General features: G+C 38.9%; 1 protein-coding gene across 2 annotated transcripts in view; it reads left to right on the forward strand.

The window, feature by feature from the left end:
- The window catches only part of LOC119773607 (multiple C2 and transmembrane domain-containing protein 2-like), a 93074-nt gene extending 76554 nt beyond the window's left edge, over window positions 1–16520 (forward strand). For both annotated transcript variants that reach the window (XM_038270663.1, XM_038270664.1), the window contains 7 exons: window positions 3015–3134; window positions 9460–9573; window positions 12336–12377; window positions 14299–14408; window positions 14555–14664; window positions 15481–15578; window positions 16418–16520. In XM_038270663.1, the coding sequence (XP_038126591.1) occupies window positions 3015–3134; window positions 9460–9573; window positions 12336–12377; window positions 14299–14408; window positions 14555–14664; window positions 15481–15578; window positions 16418–16465 (642 nt within the window). In that variant the 3' untranslated portion in view covers window positions 16466–16520. The remainder of the gene's footprint in view (window positions 1–3014; window positions 3135–9459; window positions 9574–12335; window positions 12378–14298; window positions 14409–14554; window positions 14665–15480; window positions 15579–16417) is intronic.
- Window positions 16521–16755: the final 235 nt, after the last annotated feature.

Raw genomic sequence — 16755 nt, forward strand, 5'->3', positions numbered from 1 at the left:
GGTTGGGAGGAATGGCCGCCCTGATCTGAACTCGAGTGGTGTTCTGTTGTTGGACTTCTGTGCTCGTCATGGATTGTCCATAACGAACACCATGTTCGAGCATAAGGGTGTCCATATGTGCACTTGGCACCAGGACACCCTAGGCCTCAGTTCGATGATCGACTTTGTCATCGTTTCATCGGACTTGCGGCCGTATGTCTTGGACACTCGGGTGAAGAGAGGTGCTAAGCTTTCCACTGACCACTACCTGGTGGTGAGTTGGCTCCGGTGGTGGGGGAGGATGCCGGTCAGACCTGGCAGGCCCAAACGTGTTGTGAGGGTCTGCTGGGAACGTCTGGCGGAGTCCCCTGTTAGGCGGAGCTTTAACTCCCATCTCCGGCAGAACTTCGAACACATCCCGGGGGAGGTGGGGGACATTTAGTCCGAGTGGACCATATTCCGTTCCTCCATTGTCGAGGCAGCTTATCTGAGCTGCGGCCGCAAGGTTGTCGGTGCCTGTCGTGGCGGCAACCCTCGAACCCGTTGGTGGACACCTCCGGTGAGGGATGCTGTCAGGTTGAAGAAGGAGGCCTATCGGGCCTTTTTGGCCTGTGGGACTCCGGAATCAGCTGATGGGTACCGGCGGGCGAAGCGGCATGCGGCTCGGATGGTTGCTGAGGCAAAAACTCGGGTGTGGGAGGAGTTTGGAGAGGCCATGGAGAAAGACTTCCGTACGGCTCCGAAGCGATTCTGGTCTGCCATCCGGCGTCTCGGGAGGGGGAAGCAGTGCAGCACCAACACTGTTTATAGTGGGGATGGTGTGCTGCTGACCTCGACTCGGGACGTTGTGGGTCGGTGGGCGGAATACTTCGAAGACCTCCTCAATCCCACCAACATGTCTTCCATTGAGGAAGCTGGGCCTGGGGACTCTGGACTGGGCTCTCCAATCTCTGTGGGCGAGGTCGCCGAGGTGGTTAAAAAGCTCCTCGGTGGCAGGGCCCCGGGGGTGGATGAGATCCGCCCGGAGTTCCTCAAGGTCCTGGATGTTGTAGGGTTGTGTTGGCTGACACGACTCTTCAACGTTGCATGGACATCGGGGGCAGTCCCCCTGGATTGGCAGACTGGGGTGGTGGTCCCCCTGTTCAAAAAGGGGGACCGGAGGGTGTGCTCCAATTACAGGGGAGTCACACTCTTAAGCCTCCCCGGCAAGGTCTATTCGGGGGTGCTGGAGAGGAGGGTCCGTCGGATAGTCGAACCTCGGATTCAGGAAGAGCAGTGTTTCTCGGCTGGCCTGGGAATGCCTTGGGGTTCCTCCTGAAGAGCTGGAAGAAGTGGCTGGGGAGAGGGAAGTCTGGGCCTCCCTTCTTAAGCTGCTGCCCCCGCGACTCGACCCCGGATAAGCGGAGGAAGATGGATGGATGGATGGATGGATGGATGGATGGATGGATGGATGGAGGGAGGGAGGGTGGGTGGGTGGCCTAGTGGTTAAGAAATCGCGCTTGGAACCCAGAGTTCTGAGTTCAAGCCCCACTCCCACAGACTGCCACTCTGGGTCCCTGAGCAAGACCCTTAATCCCACACTCCTCCAGGGGTGCTGCACAATGGCAGCCCACTGCTCCCCAAGGGGATGGATTAAATGTGGGGAGTTACTTTCCTTCCTCTGTACTTGTGACTGTGTAATGACAATAAAAAAAACTGATATTTCTATCCTTTCTGTATATATAAAACTACAACCCACTACATATATCTGTATATATTTATATATATATAAAACTACAAAAAACTATATATATATTTTATATATATATATATATATATATATATATATATATGTATATGTGTATATGTGTATATGTATGTATGTATATGTGTATATGTGTATATGTATGTATGTATATATGTATGTGTGTATATATATATGTGTATATGTATGTATGTATATATGTATGTGTATATGTATGTATATATGTATGTGTGTATATATATATGTGTATATGTATGTATGTATATATGTATGTATGTATGTATATATGTATATATATGTGTATATATATGTATATATATGTATATATGTATGTATGTATGTATATATGTATATATATGTGTATATATATGTATATATATGTATATATGTATGTATGTATGTATATATGTATATATATGTGTATATATATGTATATATATGTATATATGTATGTATGTATGTATATGTATATATGTATGTATATATATGTAAATATGTATTTTTTATGTATATATGTATGTATATATATGTAAATATGTATTTTTTATGTATATATGTATGTGTATATATATATATATATATGTATATGTATGTATGTATGTATGTATGTATATGTATGTATATATATATATATATATATATATATATATATATAGAGAGAGAGAGAGAGAGAGAGAGATATATCTATATTTATCTATATATATATATATATATATATATATAGATATAGATATATAGATATAAACAACATTTCTGCCAAATATGTGTTTTATTTTTTTACTATTATTAACTTTGAATAACTGTAGACTTTTGCGTGAATTAGCTGAGCAAAGACCTAATTGAGCCCAACAGTGAGTGAATTCTTGCTTGCTGTTCTGCTACATTAGCTTGATATACAGTGTGTAAGACAGGGTGCGAGACAGGGTGCCTGACTGTCTGTACTTCCCACAAAGACTCATTGTTGTCAGACAATTGCTAACTAACGCCAAAATTGGCTTATACAGCAGGGACTGAGCTTGTAACGTGCAGGTCTGCTGTCTGTTTTAATGTTTAAAGTTATGTTTGACAAAATGAGGTCAGATTACTGACATTCTTGTACCGACTACAACCATTCATCCTTAACGGGGGGAAGGTTTGATGTCTCTCTATTCGAGTGTATGTTTCTTGTTGATTAGAAGTCAGATATCTCACAAACACCCCGTTATTTTAAATACCGGAACCACAGCTGTTTTTCCTATTCCAGTAATGCAGTATTTTTGTTCTCTGTGTGTTTATTATCTGTATCTTTCAGGCTCTGGCCAGGAATGTGGCGCGTGTACGAGCGATTTACGCGGCTATCACGTCTACTCTGCAGTACATCAAAAGCTGCTTCCAGTGGGAGAGTGTTCAGAGGAGCCTGCTGGCCTTCCTGGTTAGTGCTCCTACTTCTTATCAACACACTATCTGCATTTCTCTCTCGTTTTTTCCCTGCAAAGACAACCGCAGTCTGGCCAACCCTTACTTGAACTCTCCCTGAGAGAATCTTAATCAATGCAGCGTTGGGTTCAGCACAAACACCGTTGGCTAGCTCTTTGTTGAAGTGGACGCTCTCAGTGTTGCATGTCTCCTGGATGCAGATTTAAGCCTCAGCTGGAGAGAGCGGCGTCCCAATGGAGTCGAGATGGCCTATTTTTGTTCTGCTTTCCTGACAACTCATTAACCCCGCGTCCAGTCTGTGCACGGTTTGATTTGAACCCCCCGTTATTCAGCCTGAGTTTCAATTAGGAAGCTCTTCGGAGATATGACCGTTTCTCCCTCCTGCGTAATGCATTTGTGTAGACAGAAACCCGAACGCAGGCTGTGAGTCGTACAATTTAAACTGCAAATTAAAGTGTGGCCAGATATTTTTGTCATTTCTTTCTCTCCAAGATCCCAGTCGATGAAGATGGCATACAGCAAGTTTTTCATTAACAATTCAAGCAATCAAGGTCACAGAAAGTTCTTTTTGTTTTTGCGGTTCCCATCCCATAGATGGTGCTAAAGGTTTGCTCTCAAAGGGTGGAGCCCCCCCCTTCAGGGCTGACGTCTTGCCAGTAGCCCAGTTTGCTCAGTTCTCTCAAAAAAAAAAAAAAGAACAGAAGCTGTAGTAGAGCTGTAATCTGATTGGACTCGTGCATTTAGTCTTATATGGCTATAAATGCATCAAACAGGAAGGGGTCAGAGGTCAGTGTGGGGTTTAATCAGAAACCTCTTGAAAGGGAAATATTTAATCTGCATTAAAACACACAATGTAATGGAAAACAATATATTTAAGGGAAAAAAAACATAAGTATCCCCTTGCATTCACATTTTATTTTAAAGTGGTGTTAATCGTCCCGTTTTAACTGACAGTCGAGGCACGTATTGGGAAGCAGGATTCATCCAAGCAAAAATCAGAGCAATATACAGGACACATATCTTCTGTTTGCATCGCAGCGTTTGAAAGACAGTACCATCTGTACTCCTGTTTTCACACTAATGCCCACTGCCTTGTCAAGCATCGGTGAGAAGAGATAAATGGCCGCCCAATCCCGCCACATAAGCATAATGCATCAAAGCTTCACTCTCCAACACAGGATGCAGTGATGAACCACCTGTACCATCTGCCGGTTGTCACACGAGAAGTTGAAATGTGCCTTAAATCAGCAAGACACCTTAATCCTGACAGCTGAGGTCCTCCCCATAAACGCTAAAATAAAATAAAAAAAAGTGTTTTCAGTTTACCTTTTGGGCAAAAGTACCTCCTGACTTCCCCAGATTCCCCGTCTCCTAACCGGGCTGGTATTCACTGTGAATTTGCGCCCACATAACAGTCATATTTAAAATGTGTCTCTCATTATGTGAACACTAATTATGAGTTTTAATTTCCTGCATTTGGTTTCCCAATTATGTTTTACACCTATTGCTTGCAGGAAGGCACTCTGGGGTTCCTGTAGGACTTGAGAATAATTTGCAGCGTTGTTGACTGTGCATCGTTGTTCGGTAAAAATAAAATATCTTTAAGTTGAAAAGGTTTGATCAGGAAACAAATGGGAAACCAAGAACATCAATATAACATCTAATGCTCATCTTTCCAAACCTTCTTTTTATTCTTGGTGGGCTGCTGGGTGAGATGCCATCAGCATCTTAATGGGTGTTTATGACCATCTTTTCACACGTAGACACAAAGTTTTTAATGTTTAATACCTTAATACACTGTAAAAAAAAAAAACTAAAAAAAAACCTATATAATGTACTTAAAAAAAATAAGGTAACAAATTGCGCTCTGTTGGTTCAGGAAGAGAAACTAGGTAAATTCTGTGTAACATTTTAATAGTATAACCTGGAAGGATCTCAGAAAGGCCTCAGGTTGGGATTAAACTCATGATCTCGGTGCTCCAAGGCAGCAACAACAAACTGCAGCATCATCCAAGTTCTCTTCAGCACTTGTTTGCGCTGCTTACCAAACAGGGTTGTACACTTAGAGCATGATCTTCAAAGATTCAGAATAAGAGGTGCTAAACTGCACATGCAGTTTATTTAATCAGTGAAATACACTGGAAAAACGTTCTAGAAATAAGAAAACATTTATTAAATTGTAGTGCATTAACCCTTAATATGATTAGGTAAATGAGATTTATTAGATATTTTTACTCTTAAAATAAGATATTTAGATAATATGCGCTTGAAATAAAACAATGCAATTGTATTTTCTTATTTTAAATGTAATTTTTTCTTGTTCTATTTGCAAAATATCTCTTTTAAGTCCTCAATTCAAGAACCAATGCAGTTATTTTAAGACAAAATGACTTATCTAGATTTAGTTTTTTTTTTTTCCGGTGTCTTGCAGGTGATTGCAAAGAATGCATCACAAATTTTAAAATGTGCAAACTGGTGTGTTCTGACCAATCAAGTGAGTGCCCTGCAGGCAGTTAGAGGAATTAAACGAAAGATGACGTTCAAAACCATAAAGCTGGAGGAAACAAGGATAGAAATGATTTTCAAAAATGGTTATAATTAGGGCTGCAACTAAAGATTCATTTGCAAATTGAATAATCTGTGGATTTATTGTATTTTTTTCAATTAATCGATTAACATTCGGTTAGAAAAAGGTTCCTTAAAAAATAGTTTTTGCGAAACTAAACCGGATGAAACTAAAACTTTTACATTTTTGGAGTTCTGGATAGAACATTTTGACAGACTACATTTTTTTTTTTTATCTTAAATGCAAACTGTTTCCATATTCTTTTACAATTTTGGTATAACTGCTCTAAGTGGGTCGCTCTATCAGCTAAAGGCATGTTTTACAGTCTCTATACTCCAGTTGATGTTTAATCGATTTATAAATTAGTTGATAATTATTTCCATAATCAATTAATGATGAGTAATCCGATGAATTGTTTCAGCCCTAGTTGTAATCCTAAATATTTATAAAGCACTTTACGTAGTTGACCCATAGCTAAGTGCTACTAGCAATAGCAATGAAAAGGGTAAACTTAAAGATGGGATGAAAAGCTACTTAATAAGAGGAATAGAGCTTTAGCTATTTCACGATGAGGTTATCTGGACGGTTATTGTTAATGAACCCCATTAAAACGTCATATATTGTTCAGTCTAATCCAAGAACCCACCATAGCAACCGCCTTAGCAACCAAACAAAACCAGTGATGTCACACCAGGTGATCAGTTCTCACCTGACAGGAGCTTGAGACATTTGTTTTTTATTGACACGTTTTTTGATGTTATTATCCGTGACTCAGAGATGTGGAGCAATGCATCGCTCTCAGGTTGGTGGATTCTTTATGTGGCCTGAAAAAAAGCCTAAAAATGTTTATTATCATGACGAGATGTCGGACATATGGATCAGGAGTTTGGACCCGTTAGTCGACTGGATTCTGTTCCTGATCTGTTAAAATACTCACTTGACAGAGATTCAAAAGTATTTTTTCATCGCTATCCTTTTCAGTTTGTTTATCCGCCATGTTGGCTAACCAATCAAACGATTTAATATCTTTATGTTTAAAGGTGGTGAACTGAAAACCCTCTAGCTGCCCAGTAAACTAAATTCTTTACTTTTGTTCAATGTTAATAAAGTAATAAAAGGAGTTTAACAAGCCCCACATTAATCCTTGAATTTCACTGAAAGTAGCTCAGTGGAAAAAATCGAAATCTAGATAAGTAATTTTTTCTTAAAATAAGTGCATTTGTTCTTGAATTGAGGAGGTAAAAGAGACATATTGCCAATTTAACAAGACAATTTATGCTTAAAATAAGAAAAAAACAATTGCATTGTCTTATTTCAAGTGCATATTATCTAATTATCTTATTTTAAGAGTAAAAATACTTATTCCATTTGCAAACTATCTTATTTACCTACTTAGAATAAGGATAAATACACTTAATTTAAGAAATTTGTACGTATTTCTAGATCGTTTTTGCAGTGCTGCAGCAGGAAGTGGTCATTTATGTTCACAGCCGTTTCCCCACTCAGGAATATCCCTTATTCGGTTGTTCATTAAAATTAGTAGAAATCAGACAATATTGAATTCATGTTTTAGTTTAATGAGTGTGTGGGATGGCTTTGTTTTTTGAGACATGCAAACTCTTCCTCCAACACTTGTTTGAAAGTGTTTGGAGTTCAGTAGCTCTCCTAACCTTTTCTCCTTTTCCCCTCCCAAGTATTTTCTGAGATCTGGATAATATTCCCAGATCCCTTTTTTTTTACTGCTGAAGTCTATGTAATGCCTTTCAAGTTGAAATGAGCTCCAATTATCACAATCTGTATGATCTGAGTATCCGTTTCCACTAAAGCGTGACTTGGTTTCCCTCACAATCCAGGCTCTCTCAGTCCTCCCTAATAAAACATAACCCTGGCAATGAGAAACCACCTCCACCTCCTCTCCACGGCTCTGCTCTGGCTTATGATAACACAGAGAAGAGTGCTCGGCACATTAAAGCCAGCGCTGCTGTCGGCGGCTGTAGACAGGAGCAGTCTGATCTGATAACTTTTATGTCCAGCGGTGCCTCTGAGGAGAGTGATGTCTTTACCAGATGTTCTCCTCTTTTTTTATTAGCTCAAAATAAAAAATAAAAACAGGTCATTTTAAACCCCCAAACATGTATTTTTATTTTCTCTCTGATGTTTTGTGCACTGCAAAAATGGTCTAAAAATGAGTAAAAAAGTCTAAAAGTAAGTGTATTTACCCTTAATTTGATTAGGTAAATAAGATGATTTGCCAATGAAATTAGTATTTTAACTCTTAAAATAAGATAAATAGATATTATACACTTGAAATAAGACAATGCAATAGTGTTTTGCTTATTTTAAATGCAAATTGTCTTGTTCTATTGGCAAAGTGTCTCACTTACCTCCTTAATTTTAGAAAAAATGCACTTAATTTAAGAAAAAATTACTTGAGATTTACATTTTTTGCAGTGTGACATGAATATTTGACAGTAGCATTCAGATCTTGAACTGGAAAAGCTGGAATACTTTGCAAGAATCTAAAAACTGCATCATGTATTTGCCGATTTCTATTATAAATGTGTGCAAAGCTGCTTATTAAGAAAAATGCAATTTCAACAGAAAGTTTTCGATTAAATATGAAATGCATTTAAAGTAATACCAATACGTTTGTTTACTAGATAACTCAATAAACTATCCTCCTGCAGCTTCTTCCTGTCATCGTCTTTGTCTTTTTAGCTAAATAGTTAAGTCTTGCTGATGATCATGTGTTTTAATGGGTAAAAAAAAGAGATTCCATAGCAGTTTTGCGAAATAAACAATTTTCCATATCTCACTCTGATAACTTTTTATTGCAAAAAAAAAAGATACTTATCAAAATGTGCACATTTCCATTCAGCAAATTCCATAATTTGAATTTGCAGCTGATGATTTACAGACTGGCTTTTGGTTTCTTTTATAGCTGCATATCTTTAGAGACCTTTCTTTATAATTAGACTGAATTTGAAGTCTGTTTTTAAAGTGAATTTAACTTGTTTCATATGCTCCAATCTAAACTAAAGTTATAGGTTTAGGATCAGTGTCCGGCTACATTTTATTCATTTTCTTATTCATCAGGTAACAAATTATTTGCTCAAATATCAAATACATTTCAATATGCATTAATTGTTGTGGAAACCGTGTAATAATTCTTTTTACTTTGTTTGCATTCTAGTTTTTGTTGTTCTATAACATGAAATCCCAGCATCAGGTGACTTTCACTGGAAAAAGGATCAAAAAATAAGTAGAAATGTCTTAAATTAAGTGTATTTACGCTTAATTTGAGTAGGTAAATGAGATAGTTTGCCAATGGAATGAGTATTTTTGCTCTTAAAATAAGAAAATTTGATAAAATGCACCTGAAATAAGACAATGCAATTGTGTTTTCTTATTGTAAGTGTAAATTGTCTTGTTCCATTGGCAAAATTTGTCTTTTACATACTCAATCCAAGAACAAATACACTTATTTTAAGAAAAAACAACTTATCTGGATTTCGATTTTTTTCCAGTGTTGATATTCACTCAAAGCTTTAAGGTGCACAGGATGTGTAATAGCAATTAGGCGTATGTTCCTAATGTCAACACTTAAGCAGGGGTTTACTGCAGCTAGAGTTGGTCATGGTTGATGTTTAGAGCTAAGATGATTCCAAGATGCTACTCATCAGATCAACCGTTAGCTCAGGATGTCTCGTCCTCCTTCTCTTTGGCTGTGCTAATATTTCCATTCCTCCTGCAGATTTTTCTGCTCACGGTGTGGTACTGGGATTTCTACATGCTGCCCTTCTTCCTGGTTCTGCTCATCACATGGAACTACTTCCAGGTCCGCTCTGGACGAGTCAGTCAAGACGTGGTGAGTCCAGATAGAGCCCTGCCTTCAGCTTTGAAACGTTGCCTACTTTTTCCCCACTCTTCTCTTTCATCATGTTAAAAATGAGCCCCAATAAACCGTTTTTTTTTTATGCTCAAAATCAGATGCTCATACGTTGCCATGGCAACCGTTGAAATATGCCTGTAAGTGTTAATTAAAAATAACAGGATACAAAAGCACAGAAAGCCCACTAAATAGGCTGATATAATAGATTATTATATCGGGAGCTATTTCATAGAGCTTGCCCTTTACAAGCGTAGCTTTCCCTGTCCTCAGTTTTTGTCCCTCCTCAGCTTCACTGGTAATTTGGCAGCAGTTTGGCTCTTGTTTTGGCACTAAATCGAAAAAAAAACGTGTTCATGCTCTCTTCTGAAAAAGTCATGTTTTTTTTTTTCTTAGAGTTAAACTGCTGTGATTCTCCAGAGAAAAAAAGCCCCTCATGTCGACACATCAGCACAGACTGTGACGCTTAGATCTTAATTTGAAGTGTGTTCAGGATATATTCAGTCACTGATTTATATTTTCACCATTTTGCTTTATTTTGTGAATAATTAAGGTTTTTTTTTGACCAAGTAATACAGTATTTACCAGATAGAAATAAACTGTAACAAAAGGAAGGAAAGACTTTACTCAAGTTAGACCATCACCACTTTCATGCTACGTTCACACCGGACGCAGCAAGAGCAGCAAAATCGCGTCTGCTGCTTCATTTTTGCTGCTTGTACCAGTTAGTTCTGACGCGCGGCTGAAGCAGCTTTGCTGCTCTGGCTGCGCGGTGCAAAAGTGGGTCAGACGCGCGTTGGGCGGAGCTACTCTATCCTTTCTTTGCCTTGCAGCTATATTTGCTGTGATCAGTGGGAATAAAGTAGTTTTAATATGTTTTAATAAGTGAGAAAATCCACCTGAAAACTTAATCAGTGCAGTCAGTTGATCCAGATTATCAACCTGCCTTCCAATATTATTTCTGTCGGAGCCGCTCAGACCCCCACATACCAGCGGTGCGCTCTCAGTAGGAATCCCTTCAACAGCAGCCTCTGGCCGGGTCGCCTCCTCGCGGTTCACCGCGGCGGCAGCTGGTAGGTGTTTTCCATCTAAATAATCTAAACTGCAGGCAGCAGGATAATAAAAGCGAACATATTCTGCCGGCAGATTTCTGCATTTTAAGTTAATTTATGCGTCAATAAACTGTTTCAGAGGAGTGATCACAGCGCTCTGATCATCAGCGATGTGTCTGACTCCCTGCCAGCTCCCAGATCAGCTTCTCTGATTAGTTGTTGCGGCGCGTCGAGCAGCAAATGTAAAAATTTTTCCATCTCGAGCAGCAGCGCATTTGCTGCGCGTCACGCAGTTGCTTGAACGCTCCCGACGCGCTGCTTCAGCTGCTCAAAACGCGCTGCGGGTCCTTTTGCTGCGCCTTGACGCTTGACACTAAAAAAAAAATAAACAAATAAACTGATTTTTAACATTTATTTCAGAATTCTGACTTTTTTCTCAGAATTCTGACTTTAATCTCAGAATTTTGGATCTTAATGTAGATGGGCCCCATGAAGGAAGAGATGTGGAGCACTCAGCATAACTGACAAAGATGTGAGTTGTTTGAGGTGGCCAGTGACACATTGGTGGAAAGTGACGGAATTAGGCAACTTTTTACGTGCCTGAGGGGTCCCCTCATTAATGGAGGAGCAGAAGGTCATTAAAACAAGAGAGCTAGTCTCTAAAACAGACATGGCTACGGCCTGATGCTAACATGTTTGTTATCTGAAGAATTCTGACTTTAATCTCAGAATTCTGAGAAAAAAGTCAGACTGACTTTTTCCCATATTAAACTGAAATAAAATTAAAAAATCAGTGAACTTTTTTTTTTTCTTTTTTTTTTCAGTGGCCCTAATCCTCTTTTGTAGAAAACTGTCTCTTTAAGTGTTGACCCTGTTTAGATGTACTAATAGGTGTGCAGCTAGAACAAATGTGACTCAGCGAGGAGAGACGTTTAAACCAGTGTTAGGCAGAATTCATCAGCACCAATCGAATAAAAAGGTGGGAATATTTTTTAATTGATATTTATCTTCATTAAGACATTATGTTCAGTCATTGGGGTAGCTTTAAAGGAGCAATGACATCTGGCTTTAAAGTCCCAGATAACCACACCCACATCTTCCAGTCCATCCTTTCATTTGATAAATTTTCCCACTGTTAAATAAAATGCTTTTTATAACTATACTTATAGTAAAATAAAATAAAAAATACAGTGTTTGCTGTATTTTTATTCCATTTTCAGAGTGAGATTTTAAAAACTCAATGCGAATGTTTCATCTTTTCATTTTAAGATTAAAAAAAATAAATGCTTCCATTGTTTTTACTGTTTAAATGTGTTTTTTCCAGCTTGAAGCGCAGATTTAAAGAGACACTAATGCTTGTTTATTAATACTGATCTATGTGGTGCGCAGCCTTTTAAACACCTCCTTTGTGTGAGTGCTGCTGATGTTCTAACCATGATTATAGGTTGTTAATATATTCTGGTATGCGAGTGTGAGCCTGAGAAAAAGCCGGTGCTGCCCGTCGGCCTGCGACCCCGCAGGGCCGGCTGTTTGAGGAGGCTAATCTAAGGGTCACTGCTGAGCTGCAGGATTTAGTCCAAACTTTACATGTTTTAGCAACACAAAGTTATTTTAATTATTTTTTTATTATTCCGATTAGCGACTCCTTTAAAGCTCCCGTCTTGATTGTGCTATTTGTTTTAATTTCAGGACAACATGGATTTGGCGGATGAGGAAGAGGATGATGAAAAGGTACGTACCTTTTAAGGGCGGTTTATTTTTAGAAGCTCTGTATTGACTTTTGTGTGCTGATAAATAAAAACAGAGTTATGATTTTTCCCGTGTTGACAGAGGCATCTCCCTGTCTGATCTATGGCTGTGTGTTGCTAAGCCTTTTATTCGGCGCTAAATCTTCCGCCGCATTTTGATTCATGCCAACCACCAGTTGTATTCCTTTTTAAACCAAAAGACGTTTAGGCCTAATGAAGATCTCACCAACCTGTTTCCACTTGTCACAACTTATTCATATGGAAATGGAGGGGCGGGGGAAAAGCTCTGCTGCATTGGGGAAAGTCCCTGAGCTTAACCAACTACATAATACCATCAATATAGAACTAATGACAGCACTTAGACATGCTTCTTTTCTGAAAGTTAGTGTTGACTCTGCTGAAATGCTTTTAGGCTATGGAATATGTCTTGAGAGTGACAGCGGTTTATTGTAGACGTTTTGAAAGGTCTGATTCATTGCGGTTCTCATAGGGATTCCACTGGGAACGCGACCCTGAAGCGGCCAAAGGGCTGACGGATATTCGACTATCCGTTTGTCTCAACATGCGGTTTGGGAGAAAATCCCGGCTGTGTCTGCAGCGTCCTCACACAGCCCATCTCCTTTCTTTAGATGTTCAACCATCCGTTAGTCTCTGTGCTTTTGATGTGGACATGTTTGAGTTTAAAGTCTCTCTCTCTGAGCAAAGACCTTCAAAGAGCCGGGTCCCTGCTGTTTACTTTAAGGCAGTTCTTCTTCTTACAGGCGTTTGTAGAGCGACCTCCCAACAAAACTTCTTCTGTTTCATAATGCACCGACCTGCAGGGTAGATCTCTACAACCTAAACATTCTCATCAACTGAACGTGAATTACCTCAAATATTACTATCATTCTATTAGAATATGATATATTATTATTTAAAACCTGGTAAAACTCTTCAACCAGCATAAATTTTCAAATTCAGCCATGAAAAAGATCTTTTGTTTAACATTCAAACAAAATTGATAGTAACCATTAGTCCTGTTTTTAGTTACATCTTTGAATGAAACATTAAGAGTTGTTTTGATAATAATAAACATGACATTTTCCTATTAAGTTAGACTTAGTGTGGGTTTAAGATGTTGTTCCTTGAATTTATTAAAGAACTAAAAGAAGAAGAAAGTATGATTGAGTAGCTAATATTAATAGTTAACATAGAAAAATACATTTGGCATTCCACAAGGTTCAGAGTTTGGATCTGAACTTTTAAATCTATAGATATGACACAGCTTTTGAAAAACAAGAAATCTGTTTGTAATAATGGTTATAAATAAATATATATATATAAGTTGGCAAAATGATTTTTTTTTTAAGGCATCATATGTTTTTATGTGGATTTACACTGCAAAAACTATGTTAAAAGGAGAAAAAATGTCTCAAAACAAGTGTATTTATCATTAATTTGAGTAGGTAAATAAGAGAATTTGCCAATGGAATGAGTATTTTTAGTCTTAAAATAAGATAATTAGATAATATTAACTTGAAATAAGACAATGCAATTGTGTTTTCTTATTTTAAATGTAAATTGTCTTGTTCCAATGGCAAAGTGTCTCACTTACCTCCTCAATTCAAGAATAAATGCACTTATTGCAAGAAAAAAAGACTTATTTAGATTTCTATTTTTTGCAGTGTATTTAGTAAAAGTTTTCAGTTGTGCTTTAGCAAAATATAAACTGCTCATGTAAATGTTTGGTTCTTTTCTGCTCCTTTTTTATGAATTTTAGCATTGTATTTTGGGCAAAATGTACCTAATATGTTTCTTTTTAACTGAAGTGAGGAGAATAAAATTTAACCAAACTTCCTTTGCGGTAAAGGAATCGTTAACTTTTTTCCAGTGTTGTTTAATTACTATGTTGTTTTCTTCCACAGGAGTCGGAGAGAAAAGGCCTGATAGATAAAATCCACATGGTCCAAGACATTATCATCACCGTCCAGAACCTGCTGGATGAGATCGCCTGCCTCGGAGAGAGGATTAAAAAGTAAGAAGTTCATATCTGCCGGAATTACAGCGCTCTAATATCATTTCAGGAGTCTTCCTCCGCTGGACTCTCACAGCAGTCATTTCATTAAATGAAACAACTCTATCGCTTTTAATTTTAAATGTCGTTTTCATTTAAATTTACAGCACATTTAACTGGTCGGTGCCATTCCTGTCTGCCTTGGCGCTTGTGGTCTTTATCATCGCTGCAGTCGTCACATACTTCATCCCCATTCGCTACGTGGTCCTAATATGGGGTGAGTCTCAGAAAAGATGATGCTTCATTGCTGCTTTTTAGCTTTATTCTGCAGAACATTTAGAAAGAACCTCATTCACATTCAACTTCTTCATATTTTGCACCATTACAACCTCAGACTTTTATATATATAACATTGAATAAAGAGAGAGCTTGGATTTAATGCTTTAGACGAAAAGCAACTGCATGTTTTAGAACGGCCTAGTCAAAGTGCAAACCTTTTTGAGCTGAGAATATGTAGCTGTAGCTAAATGGTGCTAAGGGAAAGTATTAAATCACACGGCTGAGCATAAATGGATTTTCAGATTTTTATTTTTAAATAAAAGTGTATGATCATTCATCCTTCAAGCAACAAAGTATGCACTACTTCCCTTCACATTAAAATACCGATAAAATACTTTGAATTAAAATTGGAACCTAAGGAAAAAATGTGAAAAATCCAGAGGATTTTTCTTTTTGTTTTTTTAAAAGGTGCTGAAATTCTTACTAAAAATGGAAAGACAAATTAAATTCCTTCTAACATTTCTGTTTTCAGCCAATCTTTTTAAGTTCAACAGGAGTCTCTGTTTGTTTGTGTGTGCGCTAACTGCCATGGCTTCCAACATTCAAATATTTTGACTCAAAGATAAAAAAAATTTGACTTAATCCTCGCGTATCTGCCGTCCAAAAGTGAGAGCGCGCTGCGTACCTTGGTGCTGAGAGCAGCGCTTCTTGGACGGCGTGAGCCTCTCCTCCAAGCATTTGTTTGTGTGGAAACAAAGAGCACAGCCACCAGAGACTAGTCCTAATGATATGCTGGTGTGACTTTTTGTTTTAGGTATCAATAAATTCACCAAGAAGTTACGGAACCCGTACTGCATCGACAACAATGAGGTGCTTGATTTCCTGTCGAGGGTGCCTTCAGATGTGCAGAAGGTAAGCTGGGCAGGATCAGCCAGCCAGGAAGCCTGAAATCCCAGAGGCTGCCGGCTCTGCCTCTTAGCACAACAACTCCCAGGCTTTCTTCCCTCTTGTCTGTATAATTAGCTCTGTTCTGTATAATTATGCAGCCCTGTGTAATTTCACTCGTGTTTTGGTGGTGATACATCCCTGGTGGAGGTCTTGTGTTACAAACTGTCTCCTGCTTTAGTTCCATGCGTGGCCGTGAGCATCTCAAGGTCCCTCACAGCTGCTTAGCCGGATGAACTGGCTCAGAGTTTAAAAGCTGCATCAACAACTTTTTATTCATTTATTGCTCAGAAGAAACATCCGGGCTTCCTTTTCATCTGGTCTGGACCTTCATTTGCTCCCCTGTCTTTATTTTCCTCACTCGCTCCATCCCTCTAAGCTGTTAAACTCCATTTGTCTCCTTCCTCTGTGCCCTTGGGTCACACAGTTGAGTGAAAGACACTTTATGAAGCATAGAGATGCTCCGGTCGTCGTGTGTGCGTACAGCCGAGGTGATGAGCATCCCACTCATTAGCGTTAGCGCTCTTTATCAAGCAGCTTACTCTACAGTAACATCCAAACGCTTTTATATCGCCATGTTTTGCTGAGAAATATATGCTGCGTATAATCGACTCATGCTTTAATTAGGATTCATAGAAACGATGAATACTTTCCCTGCTTTGGTAATATTTCCCCTCAGGTTATGGCTGAACCCAGGAGGACTTCCTTTCCTTGAATTCATTACAGCTTTGAATCTATTTACTCATGTCTTTGGTCTTTATTTTGTTCATTTAACACTTAAATTATTTTGTTCTGATTTCCTGCAGGTTCAGTACAGCGAGGGCAAAAGTAGCCGGAAGAAGAAGATCCAGTAGAAAAGGTTGCCGATGGAGGATTGTTTCTCACGCTGGTTCCTGACGCGGCTGTTTTCTGGGCTTATTAAATAAACCCACCGTGTAGAGGATGGCGTGTCTGTCTGAGGAAGGGGCTGACCTTCGTATCGGCTGCGGGATGTTCAGTATGTACGGCTCTCCAGGCTCGGATCGGCCGGCGCTTCTCAACCAAAGAGGACCTCGCCGAGCGCTCGGCAGAATCATCTCAGTCTGAATGTTTCTGTTTGTTTATTTCTGGAGCAGCTTATAGTAGTATTTATCGTGAATATAGG

This window comes from Cyprinodon tularosa, unplaced genomic scaffold, assembly GCF_016077235.1.
Source record: "Cyprinodon tularosa strain WSP-4 unplaced genomic scaffold, ASM1607723v1 ctg770, whole genome shotgun sequence".
Lineage (NCBI taxonomy): Eukaryota > Metazoa > Chordata > Actinopteri > Cyprinodontiformes > Cyprinodontidae > Cyprinodon > Cyprinodon tularosa.